We start from the raw sequence: 23,631 nt of genomic DNA on the forward strand, positions 1-23,631 counted from the left end.
TGTGTGTGTGCGTGTGTGTATATATATGTATGTATACCAATGACCGTCTTCAGTGTCATGTCTGCTTGAGCATGTGAATTCGCCGGCAGGACTAAATGTCATTTTCAGGCTCATGAACTTTCAGTGTCTGAGGGAGTGGCACGCGTCTGACAAGACGTTGCAATCATCATATATATATATATATATATATATATATATATATATAGGTGGCAAAAAAAAAGTCTGGACTTGTAATTTTTTCAAAAACTGCAAATTTAAGCTAAATTTAATGTAACTGTTTAGCAAACTATACCTCGTTTGATTTGCCTTTTATTGTTTTATAATTTTACCTATTTTATTTATTTTTATTTATTTGACTTTTAATTGAAATATTCTAATGCTCATTTCAATTTAAAAAAATAACTTCAAATTGAGGAGGCAAAAAGAAAGTCTGCACAATCGAAAATTGTTATTTAAATGTAACTTTAGGAAATTACTGCAACATAAATACAACAGGAACACAATGAACTAGTTTATATTTAATAGCATAGCCCCTCTGCAATGTGACAGCCTGCAATCTTTTGGGAATCCTTTGAATTAGACTGCAGCAATACTCCATGGAAAGGGCATACCACTTTTCTTTAAATTATGTCCAAAGTTCTTCCAAATTTTAAATTTTATCATTGCGTAGCTGTTGCTTGATGTAATGCCATACGTTTCTGATAGGATTGAGGTCTAGAGATTGTGCAGGCCAATCCAACACAGAATATCATGCTCTTCCAGGAACCTCTTGACATTGTAAGCTGTTTGAATGGGAGCATTATCCTGCATAAAAATGAGATTATCATCCAAACTCCGACCAAAGTAAGGTAGAAAATGCTTAGTCAACATATTAATGTACTTGGTTGAATTAATTCGACCTTGCAAGCGAACTATAGGTCCTGGACCATTAGTACTAATATTGCCCCACACCAAAACTGAACCTCCACCACCTTGCAGCATTGAAACTGAGCACCTAGGATTAAATTTTTCGTCTTTCCTCTGTGGGACGTACTGCCTATCATCACTGCCTAGCCTATTGAGCTTGCTTTCATCACTAAAAAGCATTTTTGACCAATATAAAGAGTCATGATCTTCATTACATCTGACGAAGTCCAGATGCCGCTTTCTATTCTCTACAGAAATCATTGATTTGCATCTTGCAACATAACTTCGCAAATTAAATTAAAGTTATATCTCATAGCATTAGCAAATCTCTCGATGTAGGTTTCCTTTCCAGGGCAATTACCCTTGACATATCGAAAGCCTTCGATAGAGTATGGTATAACGGTCTACTTTACAAAATCTCCAGCTTCGGTATAGTTGGAAATATCTTTTCAATTATTAAATCATTTCTCTCTGATAATTTCATAAGAATAGTTGTTGATGGCGGAAATCAGAAGCTCACAGTATTAATGCTGGAGCTCCTCAGGTGTCCATCCTGGGCCCAACTCTCTACTTGATCTACATCAATGATCTCCCAAATCACATCCTAAGATCATTTGTAGACATTTATGCTGACAGCACTACCATCTATGACAACACTTCAAAGACCATAAACGATAAAGTGCAATGAAGAAAGAGATGGCTGGTTACTTTTAATGCATCTAAAACCAAGCTTCTATCTTTCCCTCATCAACGCTCTGATCCCCATTTGGCATCAATCGAAATGAATGTTTCTCCATGTTTTGACAAGCTTCTGGGTCTGACCTTTACTCTCGATCTGAGATGGAATATATACATCAAATCCATTGCCAAGGCTGCTGGAAAAATGGTGGGATCGTTCTACCACTCCAGTATCTGATGCAATTCTCTACCTGTATAAGAGCCATGTACGTCCAAGGATGGAGTACCGTTGCCATATATGGGCAGGATCTGCTAGAAGCAGCTTATCCTACCTTGACAGAGTTCAAAATAGACTTTGTGGCCTGGTGGGGGATGCCCTTTTCTCTTCCCTGCAACCTCTTCCCGACAAGAGACTTTGCAAGCCTGTCTCTGTTTTATCGTTATTTTCATGGTAAGTGCTCTTCTGAGCTCCAATCTATGGTTCCTCCTGTCCTGACTTTCATGAAAAACACTTCTCAAGTTGAAACCACTATCAATAATTTTCCCCACTCTTTATGTGTGCCCAAACCTAAACGTAGATTCTATGAACAAATTTTCTTTCTGAGACCTGCATGCCTGCTTTCCAACTGACTACAATATGTCTTCAAGTCCAACATGAACAAAGTCTTGATGAACCATCCTCTTAATTAACCCAATTGACTAAATTTCCACTACTAACAATGACTGCAACATGTTCCCCTTGACCTCTCTACACTCATTAATCCTTATCCTCGAGTGACCTCTGGGCCTTGGTAAGTTGCGCCTCCTTTGTAAAAAAAAAAACAAAAACAAAAGAGACCAAGAAGGTTCTTGATTTTTTCTTTTGTTGTTTTTTTTTTTTGTTGTTATTTTTCTGTGCAATGGCGCAAGGAACCAACAGATTCTTACAGCTAATGTCACGGACCAATAAACAAAACTTCTTACAGAGATGCCTCAACTGATGTCGTATAAGATGTGCCTATTCCATCTATGCAATGAAAATGTTTTCACAAACTGAGGCATGACTTACCGACAGACAAGGCCTATCATAGAGATGCAAATGCGCATTCTATAAAATTCTTATCTTCAATTTCAAAAAGAATTGCAATGTTTTAGCTTAATCAACTGATGATGTACTCAACCAATAAGTTTCTGTAAACTTCTAATTGAATCTATTATTCAAATTATGGGGGTGAATTGTCATTGTTTAATTGCCCATGTTAAATGTCTTTCTTGTATTTAAGTCTTCATAATAAATTATTCATTCCTTCTAATTGTTTTTAATTATTTTATTTATTTGTTCCTTTTTCATAGCGAATTTCATTCATTTCTATCCATCTAAAAGGTAGAAATAAATAACTTTCAGTTCAACACAGCTGTTGACAAATGCTCCAAAAAGGTAGGCCAATCCTCATATCGGTTATTCAGATATCTCATATTCAACATCAGCTGTCCCTGTTTAACCTGCTTTTTGTGATCAATGGTCTATTAGAAGTAGGACTTTCATTCATAGACTATTAATATAGACCTATAGAATACTTTCAAAATAAACCTTATAAGTTTTTAAGGTAAAAAGAAAATTATTTTTAACGAATATTTTACATTAATAATTTAGATCTGATAATAGTTCATCGAAAACCATGACCGCTAAAAATGAACTTCACAGGACTATTTTCTGACGGCATTTTCTATACAATAGCTCATTGAATAATTATATCGGATTCAAAAACATGTCTGTTGGTTATCAACTTCTCAGGGCAAGTAAGTTATCGCCATTTTTTTCTATTTTACAATTTTATTATTTAATTCTCAAAACATTTTAAACTCGGTCATTAAATAGTAAAACACAATTATATAAGTTTAGAATATTCATAAAATAATAGGGAATTAATTAAAATGAATGTTTAGAAGAATATGCAAATTAGCTAGATCTTTTGCAGATAAATACAATTCCACGATCCATCTATTTCTTTTTTTTAATATGAATATCAATACACACAAAAAATATAGGAGTATAGATGATTTTAATGTATCGCCAATAAACTTTATTTAAACGTTATAATTTAGAGTATTTCTAATATGTCAAATTATTCATATTAAAATTGAATGCATTATATCAAATTGTATTTATAATGTAGTTACTACTACTACTACTACTACTACTTATCGTTTTAATGTCCGTTTTACAAAGTCCTCCCATGTTTTTCTTGGTGTTTCCTTGTACAATGATTGTGTATCTCCTGATCCAAGAACAGTCATTCTTTCAACATGGTTATACCATCAAAGTGTCCTGTTCTGCTCACATCTCCCTATGCTGTACATTTAATCTTCCTCTGAGCTCATCGGAACTAACTTTATCTTTGAGACTCACATTATACATCCATCGTATCAGTCTCATATACTTTCTCAACATGCAATGCATGTTTTCCACTGTCTAGCTAGTTTTCACTTCCATACATTATCACACTGTGTATGCCTGATAGACTCTTTCCTTGGTCGTCAGTAGTAACACTAGTCTAAAATAGTTTAGGGATCGTAGTGATAATGTAGTTCTGTTTTCATAAGACCATCCCCTACTAAGCATTATCTCCCTGGTTGGATGGAGTGATGGTAATGTAGCATATGTTCATTCATCATGATACCATCCTCCAAAGCATTACCTTCTCTTGGTGAAAGAGTCTAACATATATTGGGATGATTTGTAGTTGCTAATTAAAATGATATAGACCTAAATAAAAATAGAATATTTTTCCAAATCTTTAAATTTAAGTTTTTAGTTCAATTGAAATTCTCGAATTTTTAGGATCAAATAATCTTTGTATTATTTTTTTTTATTTTCATTTAATTTTTTTTTCATTTTCATTTAAACTTTTTTCATTTTCAGGACATCCACAACCATTTTTATTAGGACATCCATAACTATGAATGTCCTAATAAAAATTTTTTATACAATTTATTTGACGGTTCAGAAATACTTAAATTTGAATCCGAATATTTAGAAAAGATTTAAGTAAACAATGTAAAATAGTGTTCAAACTTTTAAACAGTTGATTTATTTTATCGTTTTTTTTTTTTTTTCAACAAAAAATTCAATGTGTTGGCAAGATATAAGAAATTTTATTGTTCGTGTATGTCGACAAGCAAAGGTTGCGTTTTGACTGGATATTCTTCTGCAATTTCTAAATAATTGTGCTAGTAGTAGTAGTAGTAGTAGTAGTAGTAGTAGTAGTAATTGTTAAAATGTTTTTGACTCCTAATGGGGGTATAACTCCAATGATTTCGACGATCGTTTTTATAACTGTTGTGGTTGCAAGGTTGAACAATAATTAGTAAGGAAATACAATGAAGACGCAAACAACAAGATAACGCAATAATAAGTGTATTAAAGAAAAGGTATATTTACAATATGTACAAATGACGGTGTCGAGTCAGAGAGTCTTGGTGGGAGGACATGTACGCTCTTCGGCGTCACTTCTGGTGGCATTTGAGTAAGACACCCCAAGGCCAACCTAGGCTTGCCATTTATAGTGTTATGTTATTCGCATATGCAAATAAGTGGTTGCCACCACAACACCCCCCTCCCAAGATTTGAAGTCACACAGATTTCAATATCTTTTTCTTTTTGGGTTTACCATTAATGGTTCATTCACTTTTCTTTTCCTACCTGATCTTCGGGGTTCAGGTGCATTTTGAGGCGGTTCCAAATTAAAAGATTCGTATATGATATCTATGGTGTCCTCCTCTTCGACTGTTGTCGTATCATCATCATCTTGGATATGACGTTTTTTTATCTGATTTAGGTGCCTTTTATGTATATTCTGTGGACCTTTAATCATGTATGTACAATCACCAATGCGTTTATCCACTACTCCACATTCCCAGTAAGATGTGTTATTTCTGTAGCACTTAAAATATACTCGATCTCCCGAGTTATATTTCTTTCTTCTCGTGTGTGTAGTGTTTCAGATAATTGCCTGCCTTGGCAATAGTTTGTCAAACGCTGATTTTACCTTTCTGGCAAACATTAGATCAGCTGGTGATATGTTTGATGGTGTACTAGGATGTGGTGTAATCCTATATACTTGCAAGAATTGTTGCAAAGCTTTTTCTGTTGGTGTTCCAATGGATTTCTTTAACGCTCATTTTAGCGTGTCCACGAACCTTTCCGCGAGGCCGTTCGACCTTGGATGATACGGCGGAGTCGTGATGTGCTTCACTCAGAACGTGTCGCAAAATTCCTTAAACTCTGCGGATGTGAACTGCGTTCCGTTGTCAGTGACCAGTGTGTCTGGTACACCGAATCTTGCAAACAACTCGTGTAGGAACCCTATTGAGTTGTTCGTTGTTGGATTCCTGCAACGCATTACCTCCGGCCATTTTGTGAAACTATCCACTACAATTAAATAATAGTTTTCACCTACTGGACCAGCGAAGTCCATATGGATTCTCGACCATGGTTGGTCGGTTTTCGGCCAAGGTTTGTGTACTATAGGTGGAGATTTTGCCGCTAACTGGCATCCTTTACATTTATCAATTGTTGTCGCTATGTCAGTGTCCATGTTACGCCAGTACACGTAGCTTCTCATTAACGACTTCATTCGATTTATCCCCGGATGTCCTGTGTGGAAATCTCTTAACATCCTATTCTGCAATGTTTTGGGTATTACCACTCTCTCGCTGTACAGTAACACATCATCACATATGGAGAAAACTTCCTGCACCTTTGTGTCCGTTATAATTTTCTCTTTTATGTCCTTTATATATTCGTCTTTCTCGGCTTCCCTTTTAATGTCCGACAAAGTTACGGGTAGTTCCTTAATGATGTTTGCTACCATATTTTTTACTTCAACATTTGTATGAATTGCTGCAATGACTGATTCTTCCAGATTGTGTTTCTGTGGTATCAGTCTTGACAGTCCATCCGCATGGCAAATCTTTTTTGATGCTAGATGTTGTAGTTGGAAATCGTAATTAAGTAGTATTGTACCCCAGCGCAGCAATCTATTTGCGGTGTATACCGGCAATCCTTTTTTTGATCCATAGATTGTGACTGACGGTTTATGGTCGGTTTCAAGTATGAATTGTCTACCATATAAATATCGGTGAAATTTAGTCACGGCAAAGATTATGCTCAACGCTTCTTTTTCGATTTGTGAATATGCCCTTTCGGCTGGTATCAGCGTTCTCGAAGCGTGCGCTATTGGTTTTCTAGACCCATTCGGCATAATATGTTGAATGCATGCTCCTAAGCCGTAGGAGCTAGCGTCACTAGTGACGACTATTTTTAAGTTTGTATCAAAGTGCGTTAAGAATAATTCGGATGTTAGTGCGCTCTTTATTTTGTCCAAAGCGGTTTGACATTCTTGCGTCAAGTTCCACGGTGTATCCTTTTTAAGCAGATTATTTAAGGGGGCTCGCAAGTTATGCATTCCTTCAATAAAAGATTGGTAATAATTTGCGAGTCCCAAGAAACTCTGCAAGGTTGTTGCATTATCGGGTGCTGGCATATTTTTTATTGCCGCAGATCTGTCTGGGTCTGGACGTCGTCCATGTTTGTTTATTATGTGTCCAAGATACTTAATCTCGCTCATACAAAAGTCACATTTACTTTCTTTTACTTTAAAGCCGAATTCTTGTATTCGAGTAAATACTTGTTTCAAATGTTCCTTATGTTCTTCTAGGGATTTGCTCCTGACAACAATGTCGTCCAGGTATGCACATGCACACTCAATACCACTTAGCATGGTGTCCATCGCTTGCTGAAAGATGGCAGGCACTACTTTGATGCCAAAAGGCAATCGGTTGTATTTGTATAATCCCTTATGCGTATTGATGCATAGTATTTTTGATCAATTCTCCTCGACCGGTATTTGCAAATATGCGTCGCTCAAGTCTATCTTGGAGAAGATATTACCCCCATTCAACTTCGTGAATATTTCCTCTGGGCTTGGTAGGGGGTAATGGTGATCTTTTAATAGCGAGTTGACCCCGGTCCAAAAGTCTGCGCACACTCTAACTTCGTCATTCTTTTTCTTTACGTATACAGTGGGGGCTGCCCACTCGTTGTGTTCTATTTTTGATAGAATTCCCGTCTGTTCCAATCTATTTAATTCTTTATCAATCTTTTCCAACCCAGCGAACGGAACATTTCGCTTTTTTCTAAAAATTGGGCTGGCGTTTTCTTTAAGTTCAAACGAGGCCTTGAATTTATTGCAGCGACCTAAGTTAGTCGTGAATGCCTCAGGAAATAATTCTTTTAAATCGTCTTTTATATTTACTGTTGTTGGAGAAGAAAATTCTAATTTTTTACAGAATGTATTGATTCGCTTATCCCATAGTCCGAATTTCTCATTTAAATCTATTCCAAACAGATTTTCACTATTTTTTAGTACGAATATTTTTAATTTCTTCGAAATCCCTTTCAATTTTATCGGGAGGACAACTTCTCCTTCAAATTTTATACCACCACCAGTTACCGTCCGGGCTGCTTTACTAGTTTTCATCATGGCCGGTTTTCCCAACTTTTTCCACGTATTCAGGTTTATTATAGAAACATCGGAGCCGGAGTCGAGTTGTAACTTTATTGATGTTTTAAATATTTCCACTTTTACGTATTTTCGCCGATCTTTGTCTAATTTTGTATTTGATTTTGTTTGCTGTACTCTCTTTCTGGTGTAATCTTTATATCTGCAGCAATCGCTTTTGTGCCCCACCTTCTTACAAATGTAGCATTTTTTCTTCTTATAAGGACAATCTGATTCCCAATGCTTTTCTGCACATCTCTTACAGTTATATCTAGGAAGAGGCTTGTCATATTCTGTACTATATTTATGGTTATTATCTTTGGAATATCCCGTTCCATTGCTTTTCTTTGTAAAGTTCTTGGTTGGTGCGTATGGTTTTCTAACTTTTCTTACATATGCCACTCCGGATTCTTCTATATTTTTTAAATCCTTTTTTAGTGTAATGGCCCTTTCACAGTCCTCTGCTAGTTTCTGGAGGGTTAAATCTTGCTCAGATTCCAGCTTAGACAACACTCGTCTGCGTATTTCTGCATTTTTCGTGGAAACTAACCCTTGAGCGAAGATTAGACATTTAAAATATTCTACCGTTAGTTCTGCAAGCTTAAAATTATCACAGTTTTTATTGACAACTGATGCGTATGTCAAATAATCTTGGTTGTCCATCTTTCTTAGATTCATGCACAGCCATTTTTTATGAAAAAGAGATATATTTGGATTAAATAATTCTTTTAGTAATTTTACAGCTTCCATGAACTCTAATTCCGCAGTTTTTTTAGGTAATATGTAATCTACGAATTTGCTGTGTTCTGATGTACCCAATTTTCTGAGTAAGAGGCTCACTTTCTGACTATTTGGCCAATTTTTACAGTCCAGTTGAAAGACATCCTCGTATCTTGTGTAGTATGCTTCAAAATTCTTCTCTTCCTCAGGCACATAATGAAATGTGTCCATGCTATTAAAAATAGTTGTATGGGAGAAATTAACACTATCGACATTTTCTCGATTACTCTTTAGTAGTTCCAGTGTTTTAGCAAAACGTTCCTCTTGTCTTTCTTCATATTCCAATTGTAGTTTCTTATGCTTTTCTTCCTGTTCCAATTGCAGTTTTTTCTGCTTTAATTGTGCCATCTTCTGCTTTTCTTCTTGTTCCTGCTACCATTTCAATAATCTGTCCTCTCTCTTTTCCTCGCGGTCAGCCTGTGCCTGTATTTGTGTTTGCAAAAGCTCGTTTTGTGTAGCTTGTGCTTGTAAAAATTGCATGAACATTTTTGATAAGTCTTCCATGTTTTTTTTTTTTTTTTTTTTTTTTTTTTTTAGTGTGTAGTTAAAAAAAATATTGTACCATGTACCATATACACCGGTTTGGGTTACAACAAAAAAGCAAATTGCTGTAAGCTCCTGTTTTCAATAATAATATCGCTGCTTGCAATAATATATTCTTTTTGCGAGTCACGCTGCAAAAAAAAATAAAACAGGTTTATCTGGAATCACGAAATGAAATTGACTTTCCGTTTTTAGGCACTTACTAATAAGTAACTCTTTCCACAAAATAAAAGTTTTTTTTTTTTTTTCTCTTAATCGAGTCACAATTGAATAAATGTATGCAGTACATTTAGTTCTTTGAGTTTTTTTTTCTCTAGTATTTTAGTAATTAAAATACCTCTTAAATTGAGATTACTTTTTTTTTTCCCATGACGTTTTACTGTATTATCCGTTATTCAGTGACAACTTCAAGAAAAAAAAAATACTTTCCTTGAATTTTAGTTTTAGCTGTGGTATTTCCTTTTAGTACCGACGTCAACCAAAACATTAATTAAAAAGTCCTTTAGTTGTTGTTTTGTTTACGGAGAACAGTAATTAGAATCCACTGGTGAACTTTTTTCGTAGGTTACTTCCTTGCTTTTCGTAATACAGGTCTGACCTGTCGTTTTTGCGACAGAACAAAGTTCACTTTTCGTTTGCAAGTTGGTCCTTTAGTAAGATTTGTCGTGTAGCGACAAACAAAAATTCACTTTTACATTCGTTTGCAAGTCGGATTCCCAGAAAACGGCGGAAATTGTCGCTTTTGCCACGATAGAGGTTTTTTTTTTTCACTTGAGTTGAAACTTCTCTTTAGCGTAAAATCCGTTTGCTCGTCAACACTTTGCATTCCTTAAAAAAAATGGTCAACCTTTGCGTTGTACTTTTTTTTTTTTTTTTTTAACTAGTTCTTCGTCAAACTGTTATATTTGACACTTCATATCTCGTCGCCAACTGTTGTGGTTGCAAGGTTGAACAATAATTAGTAAGGAAATACAATGAAGACGCAAACAACAAGATAACGCAATAATAAGTGTATTAAGAAAAGGTATATTTACAATATGTACAAATGACGGTGTCGAGTCAGATAGTCTTGGTGGGAGGACATGTACGCTCTTCGGCGTCACTTCTGGTGGCATTTGAGTAAGACACCCCAAGGCCAACCTAGGCTTGCCATTTATAGTGTTATGTTATTTGCATATGCAAATAAGTAGTTGCCACCACAACAATAACCAAAAGCTTCCAAAGTTACTATAAAGATTGTTGAATTTTGGATTCAATCAGTTCACCGTTGTCTCTGTCAGGAACCTGCATTTGATTCTTCGCCGCCATCTTTGTTACTAGAAATTACTTAGCACTCAAGCTAGGGACTACATTGATTCTTCGCCAATTTGATTTACTGCTGCCATCTTTGTTCAACATAATGTCTCAACACTTAACAGATTATGGGCCCAGCCATCGTCTTTGACAGTTCTCAATCTAAATTCGAATTGTGGCAGGCGAAATTTCTGGGGTATTTAAGGATTCAGAAACTACACAAAGTTATACAATCTCCAACAGAGAATCCTAATGACCCTGAATTTCTTGAAAAGAACGTGACTGTTTTTGCAGAACTAATTCAATGCTTGGATGATAGAAGTCTATCTCTGATTATAAGCCTTGGATGATGGATGGAAAGCATCGAACATGTTAAAGAGAGCATTATTTATTAAAAGGGAGACTGAAAGTTATATCTTTATATACAGAACTAACGTCTCTAAAACGTAATGAGGATGAAACTATTACTGACTACGTTAAGGGCAGAAACAACCGCCAATGCCTTAAAACTCTCGGGTGAAATAATAAGCAATATCAATATAATAATATCAATAACCCTTAAGGGACTTCCAGCCAATTTTAAACCATTTACAATTGTTATAATGCAAAAAGACAAACCTATAAATTTCAGTGAATTTAAAATGGCATTGCGTAGTTACGAAGCGACGAATCAGATGCTCGTAGACAATAATAATTCCAGCAATATTATGAAGTTCAAAAATGCTTCTCGAAAGCAGACACAACCAAATTACACATCTTACTGCAATGTTTTCCCCAAAAGTAATTTTCCCAAAAAAAAGAATAAAATTATCTGCTATAATTGTAGACAACCGAACCACAAAAGTTTCCAATGTCGAGATAAAAGCTCAAAAATGGACTCCGTAAAAAATGTTGAGAACTTTGAGAAGAACATACATTTCTATTCACATGTAACTTTGACAATACGACAAATGGTAAAAATCTTCTTATAGACTGTGGCACTACAGCGCACGTTATCACCAAGGAATCTGATTTTATTGATTTTGATTCAAACTTTAACGAAGGCCAGAGGAAGTTGGCCGAAACGTTGTGCACCAATAAAAAAGAAAAGATGAGACTAATAGTCCGAAATAAAATAAAATTAACATACAATGCTCATCTCAAAAATAAAAAATTCCAATAAGGAATAATATATATATATATACCAATCGGTACGGACCCGACTATGGAAGATCAGATAATAATAAATGAATGTGGATTTATAAGATCAAAGAATCCAACCTTGATCGCCCTTCGGGGCCCGTAGCGCAGTTGATAGAGACGTTGAATCTCTACGGTTCCAGATGAACATTGTCTGAAGATAGCGGTTTCAATCCCACCCAAAGCGTGCCAGAGTAATTGGTCAAAAATGTGGTGAGACGACAACAACTACGGATGGCAGTGATGGCTGAGAATGCAGTTAGGAGATTCGAAGTTCCTATCCGTCGCGGTTACCACCTGACGAAGGCCAGAGGAAGTTGGCCGAAACGTTGTGCACCAATAAAAAAGATAAGATGAGACTAATAGTCCGAAATAAAATAAAATTAACATACAATGCTCATCTCAAAAATAAAAAATTCCAATAAGGAATAATATATATATATATACCAATCGGTACGGACCCGACTATGGAAGATCAGATAATAATAAATAAATGTGGATTTATAAGATCAAAGAATCCAACCTTGATCGCCCTTCGGGGCCCGTGGCGCAGTTGATAGAGACGTTGAATCTCTACGGTTCCAGATGAACATTGTCTGAAGATAGCGGTTTCAATCCCACCCAAAGCGTGCCAGAGGTAATTGGTCAAAAATGTGGTGAGACGACAACTACGGATGGCAGTGATGGCTGAGAATGCAGTTAGGAGATTCGAAGTTCCTATCCGTCGCGGTTACCACCTGACGAAGGCTAGAGGAAGTTGGCCGAAACGTTGTGCACCAATAAAAAAGATAAGATGAGACTAATAGTCCGAAATAAAATAAAATTAACATACAATGCTCATCTCAAAAATAAAAAATTCCAATAAGGAATAATATATATATATACCAATCGGTACGGACCCGACGATGGAAGATCAGATAATAATAAATAAATGTGGATTTATAAGATCAAAGAATCCAACCTTGATCGCCCTTCGGGGCCCGTGGCGCAGTTGAATCTCTACGGTTCCAGATGAACATTGTCTGAAGATAGCGGTTTCAATCCCACCCAAAGCGTGCCAGAGGTAATTGGTCAAAAATGTGATGAGACGACAACAACTACGGATGGCAATGATGGCTGAGAATGCAGTTAGGAGATTCGAAGTTCCTATCCGTCGCGGTTACCACCTGACGAAGGCCAGAGGAAGTTGGCCGAAACGTTGTGCACCAATAAAAAAGATAAGATGAGACTAATAGTCCGAAATAAAATAAAATTAAAGCGCTCACAATTGGAATTTTAACACTCCATAATTATTTAATAGAACAAGAATTCAAACAATGTCTCATATACGCATGCATGTATACCAAAAATATAGGTAATAAATTGTTGATTTTGTTTTTGGGGTTGACTTCAAATTGTGACAACACTTTAAAAGATGTTAAAAATAAATTAAATAAAAAGTTTAAAATGGCCGATCTTGGACAATTGTCATGGTTCCTCGGTATAAAGTTTACCTATGAAAATGAAACTACAACAATGAACCAATCACGGTATATTGAAAAAATTCTGCTCAAGTTCGGAATGCAAGATTATAAACCACGTACAACTCCCGTTGAGAGGGATATAAATAAAAATATAGAGACTGAAACAAAATCAATAGATGATCGATTATACAAAGAAATGATTGGAAGACTCATCTATTTGATGATCGCCACTAGGCCTGATATATGTTACACTGTAACAAAGCTATCTCAAAACTTATCAAAATCGACAGTTAAGGACCTTATTCGTGCAAAACAAGCCCTTCGTTATCTAAAAGGAACCAAGAGACGATCTTTAATATTTAAAAAATTAACAGTAAAATGTGCTGGCGGGATATAAGAAATTTTATTGTTCGTGTATGTCAACAAGCAATGGTTGTGTCTTGGCTGAATATTCCTCTGCGATTTCTAAATAATTTTGCTAGTCGTAGTAATAGTAATAATAACAATAATATTAAATGGTTTAACATTCTTTTACATGCTGACATATGTTGAACGACTTTTAGAAACTGACTTTCAAAGCCACCTATCTCTGACCAGGTTTTTATTTGTCCTTCTTTCTCTCAAATCCACTCTTAACACTTCCATCTATATTTTTTTCTGTCAATTGATCTTCTTGCTATTTCAACTCTTCTACATCTAACTCAAGGACTCTCGGTTATTCAATGTGACTAAATCAGCAATTTCACCAGACCTTCCACACAAGTTTCCAACATTCAAACTGCACAGTTTGAATTTCGACCAATTTTCTTTCGAAGATATGCTAGATGCTGTTTCTGACATAAACCCAGTGAGAACCAGTGATTTTTTTTTTTTATCAAAACACAACTTCTTGCCCACCAAAGCCAAAGAGCACTTTAACTGTCTTTAAACAAGTCCTGAAATAAAATTTGTGATCGTTATAGAAAGTTGGCTGGAAAGAATGCTCATAATACAAAGAGGGTAGTCAGAGATTTTTCTCTTGAAAAAGATTCTCTCAATATCAAAATGAAAGTTGACTGGCAGTTTGATTCGTTTCAGAACAGAAATTTCGTTCACAGTCTCTTAGCTAGTGATCGCAAATCCCAATTAAGCTACCTTTTCTCACACCTGCAGACAAACCTTTGTCATTGACCTTCTCTTTGACCTTGCGAATCATTCCTCTGTAATCTCTAACCTTCCACTGTTATCTATTCTTTTCACTTGTCCTTGAATTTCTCCAATGAAACTCAATATATAAAAACAGAGATAAAAATACAGAATAATTATCATTTAAAACTTCATAAAAAAAGTTAATCGTGCTGGTAAAATACTATAAATTGTAATATAATACTTTTATCTTCAATTTTCTTTGATATACATGAATGTTATTTTATTACTGTTAAACACGCTTCCTTTCATTATTACTTTGGTTATCAGAACTGTAAAGTATGTAAACATGTTTAGATAGAGTAGTTTCCCTTGAAGATAGAGTAGTTTCCCTTGAAGCCAACTCACATCCGAGTTTTTCTATACATGCAGTGTGGCGACGCCATTATCAGTAATAGTATGTAATTAACGACTGAAATAAAGCAAGTTTATAAATCACTTTCCGCTTGTGAGTTCATTACAAATTCTTCAGTCGATTGGAATAGTTTGATAGTTCAAGTGAACAATAGGACCAAATATATTTCAAAACAAACAATAATCTGACATATATGGCTCACGTGAAAAAGAGGTGGGCTATTCTTTTATCGGTTTGTGGGAGAAAGATGTACAAATAAATGTCAAGTTTATTTATTCCAGAGAAACCGTTTATGATCGTTCAGAGACCAAATTTTATACAAAAAACTGTCAGCTAGGCAAGTCGATCACAGACTATGTGGCAGAGAAGCTTTTGTGAAGATTCTCGTTTTGGAATATTTTTAGACGAAATGCTACGAGAAACTAGTTGTAGAAGTAATCAATAACATCATCCAGAGGAGACTACTGGTAGAGAGGGACACAATCACCTTTAATGAAGCCTTCAACATAATGGTCAACGTGGAATCTGGTTCCAAACATTTATAAGACATTCAAACAAAAGAAATGGAAGTAAACAAAATTTTCTCACTACCACGTGGGCAGACTAAAATAATATGATAGGAGCTCAGATCAGTGTGCCCATTGTGAAGCAATACACAGGACAAGTAAGTGCCTTTTAGATATGCCATGTGTCACTACTGTAGGACATATAGCGGATAAATGTTTTAAATTAAACACGAAAAAAATGTTTTAAATTAAACATGAAAAAGAAACCTGCTGATATTGCAAAAAAGAATTCGAGGAGGTAAATAGAAGTGGGAGGTGCAGACTCAGATAATTCTGAAGAAGTTTATATCATGAATAGAATCAGAGCACCACTGGAAAAAGTAGACACCTATTATGTAAATATCAACATTTGTCAATGGTCAATGGCAACCAAATGTTAAAAATCTGTGATCCCTAATACGGAATCTCCTTGTCACATACGAGTCACGCCTTGGTCACAGACCCAATGTGACCTGTGCTCGTCCTTCGCAGGGGATTCTTCGCAAGGTATCTCAACGTAGCAGAACCCGTCAATCGATTCGGTCGGAATTACTTTCACTTTCAGGTTGATAGGCCGCTGCTTTGTCGATCTGTCACACTGGAAATCAATGTCACACAAAAGAAAGACTCAGTTATATTTTACTGGTTTTTATTTCAAGATGTACAAAATACATACACAATTGTTCAGTTGTTGATTTTAACAAAACTCTACTGAGTCCCAATTAGATTAATTACTCTCGGTTTTGCGGTGGTGACGGTTTGGGAAGAGAGGAAGGGGGCGACGACTCTTCGATTGTATTTGATTTCTCTCGAATGTCAGCTCCAAGTCTGGCGATTTCAGCCCGGGGACTCATTTATGTAGTCAGGTGATGGGGTAGGTCAGGCTGCTGCCTGGACCAATCGCCACTAATTATGTCACCTCAAGGAAATCCCTTACTCCCCGTATGCACCTGTGATTTTGCAAACTCTCTTAGGCCTGTTTTTCACAATCGAGAGATTAACCCTGTGACCTCTCGATCCTGAGACCAAACAACCCTGAGTAAGCACTCATTGCATCAGAAACGAAATTATGCTTTGTTATGTCTCTCCAAGTAACATAAAATTGTCGTTTTCATCAAAGCAATATTCTTGTTTTTTTTCCCTGAAGTCCTTCTCTCTTTTTTTCTTTCTAACACAATTATAAGAGTTTTTTTTTTCAAGAAACTATAAGAGTTACTCATTTTTTTTTTTTTTTTCAATAAAAAAATAATAATTATAACACAATTATAAAAGTCACCAAAAACTTTTTTCACAAATATAGAAGTCATCTTTTTTTTTTTTTTGGCACATTACAAAAATTATTTAAAAGTCATTCGGAATTTCTCACAAAATTATAAGTCACTCACCGTTTTCTTTTTCCACAGAATTATCCACAAATTATAAAAGTTTTTTTTCATGCATTATGAAAAGTCTTTTTTTTTTTTCAAACAAGTTATAAAAGTTGCTCAAAAATTTTTCAATCAAAAATTATAAAAATTACTCATTTTTTTTCAATCAAAAATTATAAAAGTCACATGGCTACTGCCCCTATTCTGGGTAACTAGTACCCGCTTTTTATTGAACTAGTCTGCTTTCTTCACACCTTAACTGGTCATGATCAGGATCCTCCTTGGCAGTCCAGAACTCCAAGAAAACAGAAAAAAGAGGGGAAAAATAATCAAGGCCGCTCACATTGACTCTGTATCTCAGCTTCCAACATGCATGCTGCCTTTCTCTGGTTGCTCGTCAGGAACTAGGTTCTCTTCAAGTGTAGTCATCTGGGCTGCAGGTGGGCTTGGACCGGAGTTACCTCTGTCATCAGCGCAAACAGCCTCGAGGTGCTTCTTGCAGCCAGACAATTTAAGTTTGAAGTAGTTCAATAGAGGCCAACTGATCATGACCTCAAGTGACTGCCAGTTGCAAAGGCAGCCAGTGCCCACCACCACACCACTGCCCTTTAGATCACCTTCAGCATTAATATCAAGCTTATCACCCGTAATCTCAAATACGTACCTCTACGAGTGTTAACAAAGTGTCTGAGAACCGAGGACGCTACTTCCACTATCAGCTGATTGTTGTAGTCGGGGACGGCGGATTCTCATCCATATTCACTATTCTGGGCTAATTCAACTGCCTTCTGTAAATCGACCGGGCTACCGTTAATGACATCAGTTCGGACGTCTCTATCCTTTAAAGTCTTTCCAAGTATAGCCGCCAACAGGGCTTGGACAGCCCTACCTTCTCTCACAATATCATCGGAGAAGGCTCTCCTAACTAATCCAGAGATCCGCTCTCCTAACGTGGTTATCTCGCTGGGTTTCTGTCGAATTTGAACCATCTCTCTCATAGCATCAAGGGCTGTTCGTTCATTGCAGTTGTTTCTATGTCAGCCAGGGTTGTTCTTTAATCTGTCATCCAATAAACCTCAACGCCAGTCCTCGAGCAGCTTCATATATCAATAAAACCATCTCTGCGTCCTGTAGGCCATACACCGTTTTTTTTTTTTTTTTTTTCGATATTGCCTGTATCCAATTATCTAGTTCATTAGGATCCCTTCTGAACTCTGGTACTTCCAGACTCCTCATGAGGGTTCGAGAAGCTTCTATCAACCTCAGTGGTTTTAGTTCACTTTCGCCTCTCCTGACCTCCGCCTTGATACCATTCAGCTGATCGCTGGGGCCGTCTGACTGCCCGCACCTCAATACTCAATCCACTAGCGCTTTCCCCTTCAGCTCGTCGTCGCCACCCATCACCCCCCTTTCTGACCCCAACATCTCTCTCTTCCACTGCTAATTTTATATATTCGCTACTCATTTCCTTTTATGCTCTCTAACCAACAATTAACGAAACGAGAAGAAATCCAAATCAACAGCAACAATAATACTGAAGAAAACGGAAAAACCACATCGCTTCTCTCTCTCTTCTTTTTTCTCTTGATTTAAACAAGTACGACGCAGAACAAAACACACACTGACGCTCAATCTATTTACCCCTTTTCCCTTTCATTTTTTTTTATTTAACATACAACTACGACGCAGAGAAAAAAAAACAGTTTCACTTTTAAAGTGAACACAACTGACGTTCAATTTACTTTCAATACACTTATTCTCTCTCCCTTTGTTTTTTTTTAAACACTCGCTCAGTCGCTCGCTCACTTGTTTAGAAGCATTCCTCAAAACCGTCCGCTCTGACGACAAAAGAAACTCTAAAGAAACTTGTTACTCACCCCAACCTGCTTGCTATGGGCGTCTTCTGGGCGTCTCTCAGTCCACGAAAAGTTTACTTTTGAAGAGAACAAAGAAAGAATTGTATTTCTTTTGTGCTGTGTCTGCATTTTTTTTTTTCGTTGTGTCAGTGATTCTTTTTTTCAAGTTTTAAGTTGTGTCCGTGGGTTTTCTTTCCCCCCAGTCTCTCCCTTTCACTCAGGGTCTTTCCTGGTCAATGGCAACCAAATGTTAAAAGTCTGTGATCCCTAATACGGAATCTCCTTGTCACATACGAGTCACGCCTTGGTCACAGACCCAATGTGACCTGTGCTCGTCCTTCGCAGGAGATTCTAATTATGTTTTGTTATGTCTCTCAAAGTGACATAAAATTGTCGTTTTCACGAAAGCAATAAAATTTATAACTCAAATCTTTCTTTCAGCAAGGTTTGGTTGCTGTCGCCCGGGCATACAACAATACTCAACGAATAAAACAATCATATCTGCCCAGCATTCTCCGGTGTTTTGGGGGCGTCAGTGAGGAGCGATTGGACTCCCCACTGAGAGGGGGGGGGTCACGTCAAAAATGCCAGTACTTGCCAGTAATCAACTCAAACCAGTATTAATCGATTCGCTAGTAACCACCAGTGCTAACAATAATAGCCAGAGACTTCTGCCAACTGCCAATAAAAGCCAGATGATATTATTTGGGTCATGGCCGCCAATGCCTGCTATTTTCCAGGAGTGACAATGGCTCCCCCCAACTACAACCATTATTAAAAATTTTTTTTACCTAATCTTTTCTGGCTTTGTGTCATGCTTTCACCAGGCAATGCTGGTCCATACGTCCTGCTAATATATATATATATATATATATATATATATATATATATGAAAGTATTGGATACGTATTTCGAATTGACAATTTAAAAGTATAAAAATATTTTGTAAATTTTACTCGATTCCAAAGAAATTACCATTATTAAACGTATATTATTCTGAAAGTTTTATTTTACACTAAACAAAAGTTTTCAAAAAGAGCATTGCAAGTCATAACTTTATCGCAGTATGTTACTGCTTTGAATACAAATCAATAGCAAATATTTAAGGGTCTCTTTAAGATCGTTCTTGGTGGAAAATGTACCTCCCTATTTTTCAATCGTCCAATTTTGAATGTCAGCCATTCCAATAATCATAAAGCCTAAGGCTATCAATTCATTTGTGATCACAGGCAAGTAGTTTTTGTGTATATTTTTTAATTAAAAATATCACTATTGTTTGGAAATAAAGTTCACAAAGCACTCAAACATGAAAATTGAAGTTTTATGCTGCTACCATCTCATAGAGAAGGCAGTCAAGATGATGAAATTATCACATCACAATTAAAAGTTTAAAAAAAAAAACTACAAAAGCTGTTTTTCTATTCGAGGAACCACCATCAGATATTTAGTTACTACTACTACTACTACTACTACTACTACTAATAATAATAATAATAATAATAATATCAACCATAATAATAATAATGAGGAGACAACTTTGTTCATTGGGGTATGATTGTAATTGATCACATTTTTAAATGATTAATTTAATAATTAAATTTTACAGCAATCATGGATAGGATGGTTGTATTATAATTTCCTTGGATATTTAATTATAATTTCATTATTCAGGTGATCACGAACGATGAAGCCCATATAACTCCATCATTACATAATAACTGCCTTTTGTACGTAATTGTGTTTGAAACCCCAGTGCTAATATCATTTGTTTTACTCTTATAACAAAAAACAGACAAGCCATAAAAGATAAAATATCATATTTCTAGAGCCACACTGATAACTTTTAAATAATTTTTGATAATTTCTTGTCTTACATCCAATTTCTGAATGTAATTTTATGTTTGAAATACTTAATTCACCTTAAATTCGGTTTGATATATTGGTGATGATTAAAAATAAAGATTTCAAACAAGTTGTTAAGTAAATATTTATTAAAATTAGTTTTAAAGTCAATGATTAATGAACATTCCCCCTCCTAATTAATTAGCAAGATCAAGTTAAAAAAAGAAAAAACTAAATCTAACCCATCATTATATGATTTGTAATAGAATGTCATACGGAGAAGAAAAGTAGGATCTCATTTAAAATAGCAACATATTAACCATGGGATCTCTTTCAAAATAGCAACATATTCACCATTGGATCTCTTTTAAAATAGCAACATATTCACCATTGAATCTCTTTTAAAATAGCAACATATTCACAATTGGATTTCTTTCAAAATAGCAATATATTTACCATTGGATCTCTTTCAAAATAGCAATATATTCACCATTAAATCTCTTTTACAATAACAACATATTCACCGTTGGATCTCTTTCAAAATAGAAACATATTCACCATTGGATCTCTTTCAAAATAGCAACATATCACCATTGGATCTCTTTCAAAATAGCAACATATTCACCATTGAATCTCTTTTAAAATAACAACATATTCACCATTGGATCTCTTTCAAAATAGCAACATATTCACCATTGGATCTCTTTCAAAATAGCAATATATTCACCATTGGATCTCTTTTTAAAATGACAACATATTCACCATTGGATCTCTTTAAAAATAGGAACATATTCACCATTGGATCTCTTTCAAAATAGCAACATATTCATCATTGGATCTCTTTCAAAATAGCAACAAATTCACCATTGGATCTCTTTTAAAATAAAAACATATTCACCATTGGATCTCTTTCAAAATAGCAACATATTCACCATTGGATCTCTTTCAATATAGCAACATATTCACCATTGGATCTCTTTCAAAATAGCAACATATTCACCATTGGATCTCTTTCAAAATAGCAACATATTCACCATTGAATCTCTTTCAAAATAGCAATATATTCACCATTGAATCTCTTTTAAAATAACAACATATTCACCATTGGATCTCTTTTAAAATAGCAATATATTCACCATTGAATCTCTTTTAAAATAGCAATATATTTACCATTGGATCTCTTTCAAAATAGAAACATATTCACCATTGGATCTCTTTCAAAATAGAAACATATTCACCATTGGATCTCTTTCAAAATAGCAATATATTCACATTTAAATCTCTTTTAAAATAACAACATATTCACCATTGGATCTCTTTCAAAATAGAAACATATTCACCATTGGATCTCTTTCAAAATAGCAACATATTCACCATTGGATCTCTTTCAAAATAGCAATATATTCACCATTGGATCTCTTTTAAAATAACAACATATTCACCATTGGATCTCTTTAAAAATAGGAACATATTCACCATTGGATCTCTTTCAAAATAGCAATATATTCACCATTGGATCTCTTTCAAAATAGCAATATATTTACCATTGGATCTCTTTTGAAATAGCAACATATTCACCATTCGATCTCTTTCAAAATAGCAATATATTCACCATTGGATCTCTTTTGAAATAGCAACATATTCTCTATTAGATCTCTTTAAAAATAGCAATATATTTACCATTGGATCTCTTTCAAAATATCAAAATATTCATCATTGGATCTCTTTCAAAATAGCAACATATTCACCATTGGATCTCTTTTAAAATAGAAACATATTCACCATTGGATCTCTTTCAAAATAGCAACATATTAACCATTGGATCTCTTTCAAAATAGCAACATATTCAACATTGGATCTCTTTCAAAATAGAAACATATTCACCATTGGATCTCTTTCAAAATAGCAACATATTCACCATTGGATCTATTTCAAAATAGCAACATATTCACCATTGGATCTCTTTTAAAATAGCAACATATTCACCATTGGATCTCTTTCAAAATAGCAATATATTCACCATTGGATCTATTTCAAAATAGCAACATATTCACCATTGGATCTCTTTTAAAATAACAACATATTCACCATAGGAACTCTTTCAAAATAGCAATATATTCACCATTGGATCTCTTTTAAAATAACAACATATTCGCCATTGGAACTCTTTCAAAATAGCAATATATTCACCATTGGATCTCTTTCAAAATAGCAACATATTCACCATTGGATCTATTTAAAAATAGCAATATATTTACCATTGAATCTCTTTTAAAATCAAAACATATTCACTATTGGATCTCTTTCAAAATAGCAACATATTCACCATTGGATCTCTTTTAAAATAACAACATATTCACCATAGGAACTCTTTCAAAATAGCAATATATTCACCATTGGATCTCTTTTAAAATAACAACATATTCGCCATTGGAACTCTTTCAATATAGCAACATATTCAACATTGGATCTCTTTCAAAATAGAAACATATTCACCATTGGATCTCTTTCAAAATAGCAACATATTCACCATTGAATCTCTTTCAAAATAGCAATATATTCACCATTGAATCTCTTTAAAAATAACAACATATTCACCATTGGATCTCTTTTAAAATAAAAACATATTCACCATTGAATCTCTTTTAAAATAGCAATATATTTACCATTGGATCTCTTTCAAAATAGAAACATATTCACCATTGGATCTCTTTCAAAATAGAAACATATTCACCATTGGATCTCTTTCAAAATAGCAATATATTCACATTTGAATCTCTTTCAAAATAGCAACATATTCATCATTGGATCTCTTTCAAAATAACAACATATTCACCATTGGATCTCTTTAAAAATAGGAACATATTCACCATTGGATCTCTTTCAAAATAGCAATATATTCACCATTGGATCTCTTTCAAAATAGCAATATATTTACCATTGGATCTCTTTTGAAATAGCAACATATTCACCATTCGATCTCTTTCAAAATAGCAATATATTCACCATTGGATCTCTTTTGAAATAGCAACATATTCTCTATTAGATCTCTTTAAAAATAGCAATATATTTACCATTGGATCTCTTTCAAAATATC

At 35.0% G+C, this 23,631-nt stretch overlaps 1 protein-coding gene across 2 annotated transcripts in view; it reads left to right on the forward strand.

Moving 5' to 3' along the window:
• The window catches only part of LOC145291322 (natural resistance-associated macrophage protein 2-like), a 346,900-nt gene that overhangs the window by 83,639 nt on the left and 239,630 nt on the right, over positions 1–23,631 (forward strand). Inside the window, exon 1 of one of the 2 annotated variants that reach the window (XM_080137066.1) lies at positions 3,076–3,363. The exons of the other annotated variant lie outside the window; for it this stretch is intronic. Coding sequence (XP_079993192.1) covers positions 3,333–3,363 — 31 coding nt within the window. The 5' untranslated portion in view covers positions 3,076–3,332. Of the gene's footprint in view, positions 1–3,075; positions 3,364–23,631 lie in introns of those variants that run through there. 2 annotated transcript variants of the gene reach the window in all.

Source organism: Euprymna scolopes, chromosome 12 (assembly GCF_053919585.1).
Source record: "Euprymna scolopes isolate OS-2025 chromosome 12, ASM5391958v1, whole genome shotgun sequence".
NCBI lineage: Eukaryota > Metazoa > Mollusca > Cephalopoda > Sepiida > Sepiolidae > Euprymna > Euprymna scolopes.